The sequence below is a fragment of the Nanorana parkeri genome, unplaced genomic scaffold (genome assembly GCF_000935625.1).
Source record: "Nanorana parkeri isolate BGI_ZX_2015 unplaced genomic scaffold, ASM93562v1 scaffold417, whole genome shotgun sequence".
Classification (NCBI taxonomy): Eukaryota; Metazoa; Chordata; class Amphibia; order Anura; family Dicroglossidae; genus Nanorana; species Nanorana parkeri.
The window spans coordinates 21,439-25,825 of NW_017306685.1; the positions used below are offsets into that span (position 1 = coordinate 21,439).

Here is a 4,387-nt window from a genome sequence, read left to right on the forward strand (position 1 = left end):
GGATGATGTAGCGTGAAGGCCTTGGGTGGGGGAAGCATGACTTTGTATGTATAAAAGCCTGGGGGAGTGGGCTATCTGCAGATACTGTTACTTTGCCCTCATTGGGCAAAGAGAGAGTGTCTATTTAATAACTGCAGGACCCCTTTGCTGATTCTCAAAAACACAACATCATGACTCAATACTGAAGGAGGAAACATTTTTGCAGCCTGGGCAGGGACTCAACTGCGCCAGTTGCAATTCTTGAATGAGTGGCTGCAAAGTTTGTAACTATCCCAGTATGCCATTTTTGTATGATACAATTAATGTGATCCAAAACTGATCTTTAATTAATAAATTATTATTTTCATTTGCAAAGATACAATGTAGAAAACTGTAAATCAGCACATATTTAATCACATTCTTACAAGTTGTAAAAAAATATATATCATACGAATTCAGCAGTCTAGATGAAAAATAGTTGGCAACTTTAAACACGAGAATATTCTTTAGAAAAAGGCTATAAAATCCCATACACTGCGATGTAAATCAGAGTTCTCATAAGTCCGAATCCAGTATGTTCTTCTGTAACCAGTCAATAATCTTCGTATTCACAATATTTACCCACTCTAGGCGAGCTTTCTTTCTTTTTTCTAACCTCTGTACTTCACCTTCCCTTACACTTTCATCCACAGTGGTCGTGATGAAAAGTTGCATCTTAAAAATGAAACCGAAACACAGTTAAACTTCTGAAGATGTCAGAGTAAAGAAAATTGTTTCAAGAGGTAAACATGTGTTAGAAAAATTCCTGAATAACTTCCTTAGTGTATAGCATGCACCCTCCAATGCCATCTCACTATACATGGCTTGGTGACTTGAAGAATAGCCAATTGCCAGACATATGCACTACCACAAGTGGGTGGGAGTGCTACAAATGAATCTGGAAACCCAAAATACAAAGAAGTGCATCATTGTACATGCCAAGCCATGCTGAAGAGCTAATGTGTGTGTTTAAAAATGGCTAAACTGAACCATCTAAAGAATACATTGCAGTCCCCAGCCTGCTTCTGGGACATCCCACCATCAAAATCACATACTATGGCCAGCCCCCAGCCACCCCGCTGCTTCTCCTCCACCTCCTGTACAAAGCCAGCTGGACCACAACTCACTGGGCCCTCCACCAGGCAGCTCTCTAATTAGACAACCGCTCTTAGGGCCTTGTGGCCGCCTAATTTGCCTCATTAGGCAGTCGCCGCTGCCTGATTCTGTGCCGTCCAGCCTCGCTCCACTGGCAAGTCTGGCTCTGTCCACGTAATTGGTTTGGGGTGGTGTTTTCTGCTGCCCCCTCTGGATAGTGCCGCCCTAGGCAAATGCCTAGTTTGCCTTGCAGTACATACACCCCTGCATCCACATAACAAAAGAGCTGTCAGAATGTGGGCCTCCTACTGTGTGGATATCAGCCCATATGCTCTTCAGCATATTACATATCTCATATTGAATGTGGGATGTAATAAAGACTTATAAGAGTCAATTCACAAAGCGAACACACAAGGATAAGGATCCATACTTTCAAAAGAGCTACAAATATTCTCAACAGATTGCTGTAACTGAAGTCCATTATTGTTATGTAAAGCATACACTGAGTCTATAGTATGGGAACTAGAGTATGATATGATCCCACTTCAGTTGCTACAATTAATTATGGGCTTTAGTCATTCTGTGGTCTATGACCCTTTATATGTTTTTTTTCTCTAAAGGGCAGACCTGCCATGGGCCCTAAAAGATAGAAACTACACTTTGGATTACTTTAACAACATGGCGAAGGGGGTATGTTTTCCATCATTTCCATTTATTTAGTTTTTATTTTGTGGGGTTTTTGTTTTTTTTAACTTTATTTTATAGCAGATCTAAGTCCATTCACTATAATGTCATGTAAGCCTTCAATCTTTATAAACCTGCAGCTTTACTTAAAACAATACCTGGACATTTCCCACGTGGAGGTCTTCGTTTTGGAACTTCCTGTTATGGGGTGACAACAGTCTACCAATTGTGCTCCTATCTTGTCACCCTGTCACGTGCTCAGCACACACATTGTACAGGCTCATAGTTGTCACTATCAGGAAGCTGGCCCTAAACATTATTGCACATCAAGCAGTGGAGCAAGATGCTTTAGCAAGCTAAATGTCATCCAGTTAGGGTTTATATTTACTTTAAAGAGGAAATTCACCCATATCTTAATATAACAATAAACACAAAACTTTAGAAATGTTTAGTAATGACAATCTACAAGCAGATACTTATAGATAATTGCTGGCTTTGTATTCTTTGCATACCCTTTTTCTCTTTTCTTCCCCAGTCTTTTGACAGTGGCCATTTTTACAAAGGGCAGATTACTAGATCTCCCTTTACTTCCTAGAACATGTGACTAGGACATGTGACTATGCACATCATCTCAGGGGAAGAAAATGCCTTTCCCTGAGATCTCCTGAGATTAGAGAAGAGATTTCCCAATAATGCTCTGCTGATGTAACCTTCCCAGGATGCAATTTTTTCGGCACAATTACATAATTTGTGCCAAAGTGCACCAGGAAGTGAATGAACTATATTTGTAAGTAAATGAAAAAAATGAATGTAAGATGATTTTATATATCAGTATGCAGAGCTGCATGCTGATGTGATTTTTAGTGAAAGGGTTAAAGGTCCACTTTAACTTGTTTTAGAGTTAATAAGTAAGAGATGACTCCATCTGTTGTCGATCACCTGAGAGCTCATATATAGGGAAGCTCACAGCCACCATAGTGCACCTGCAGTAGCCCCAGCCTCTGTATGTATGTCTACATGCTACAAAACATTTCAAGAGGATTGGAGCTGTTCCCTATTAAGGTTAACAGGGCTTGTCCTTCTACTTCTACTGTACAGTATATTCCTCTGCTGAATCAGGCCATTGTCTGGCAACCAAGGATACAACTGACAAGGGGAAAAAAAATGACAGAGAATGAATAAATAGTGTGAATATTTACTTAAATTATCCAATCATGAGTAGATGAAATAAGTAAACAAGCATGTGCTTTTCCCATGATTGAATATTTGAAGTGAATCTTCACACAATTTTCTGCGTAAACATTCTCAACTATTTTAGTAAATCAATTTTTGGGGATTAGGTTCAGGTTACCCCTGCAGGAAGTGCTAGTGGAGGTCATCAGTTCCGACTCCGCTCCTAAGAAACGGTCGACTGTTTGTTTGTTTGCTAAATGCTTATACACTATAGCCATCTTGTAAGTGTTTCTTTTTATCTCTTATTAAACTTGATGTGATGATTTTATAAAGATCACTTATTATCCTCTTAGTTATACTGCTCACGTTGTTTTTTTTATTATTATTTTTTACACGAACACTGTGGATGATTTTGTCACTTTCTATATGGACATTTATGAGACTTGTTATATTATTATGGACTATTAGTTTTGTTTTTTTACACTACTTGGTTACACTGTTTATTTTTTATGTTCTGGTGCAATTTTTTTTCTATTTATTATTAGCACAATTCATTTAGGATTATTCATTTGCATTTTTAGATTGTATTAATAGCGCGGTGTATCATTATTCACCTTTTAGTAAACCAGCCTCAGTGCAGATGGGCTAATGGGTTGTGACCACTCCAACAGCAGGGGGTGTGATGCGCTGTGTGATGCGCTGTCTCAGCACATCACGTAGGTTACTCTTTTTTTTTATTATTTGAAGTGTACAATTTGTGCCCTCCATTTAGGTCCCCACACATCAAAAAACAATTGCCTGTGATGTGGCCTTGCGGTGACTGGCATTGTTCAGTTGCTGAAAAATGCCAGTCACCTCATATAGGGTGAATGAGCCGTCCAGTAAGCTCCATGAGACCCTGTGTATAGCCTCACCTCTTGGAACTGCAGCTCTGATGTAGCTTTCCATCCCAAATCTGTTAATAATCGTTCAAAAAGTAGTGCAGATTCTTTCACATACCTGAAAACATACAAATGCAGCTTTTTATTAGGAAAAAAGTTCCACAGTTACAGTACAATACATGAAGGATATGTGAATGTAGTCCCACAGTGATGTGATTTCATCAAATATAAGATTAACGGCAGTGATGTATTATATCAGAGCCGTAGCTAGCTTCTTTTGCGCCCAAGGCAAGAACAGAAAATTGTGCCCCCCCCCCCAACAGACGTGACGTCACATCACGCCGCTTGCGCGGCGTCATGTGATGTCATGCACCCCGCCTTGCGTGGGTGGTCGAATCCGAAATAGCATACAAATTTGTTTTTGTTTGATGAAAATAATGAAAACGGTTTTAGTTTCCATTAATTTTGTTCAAAACAAATTTTTAGTCTTTGCAAATGTCTAATAAAATATGTGTGTGTGTGTGTGGGGGGGGGGG

The 4,387-nt window shown here is 39.4% G+C and overlaps 1 protein-coding gene across 1 annotated transcript in view; it reads right to left on the reverse strand.

The window, feature by feature from the left end:
* Positions 1-376: 376 nt before the first annotated feature.
* The window catches only part of LVRN (laeverin), a 105,653-nt gene continuing 101,642 nt past the window's right edge, over positions 377-4,387 (reverse strand). The window contains exons 19-20 of the mRNA XM_018559840.1: positions 3,885-3,969; positions 377-693 (exon numbers count right to left, since the gene is read on the reverse strand). Of these exons, the coding sequence (XP_018415342.1) occupies positions 535-693; positions 3,885-3,969 (244 nt within the window). The 3' untranslated portion in view covers positions 377-534. The remainder of the gene's footprint in view (positions 694-3,884; positions 3,970-4,387) is intronic.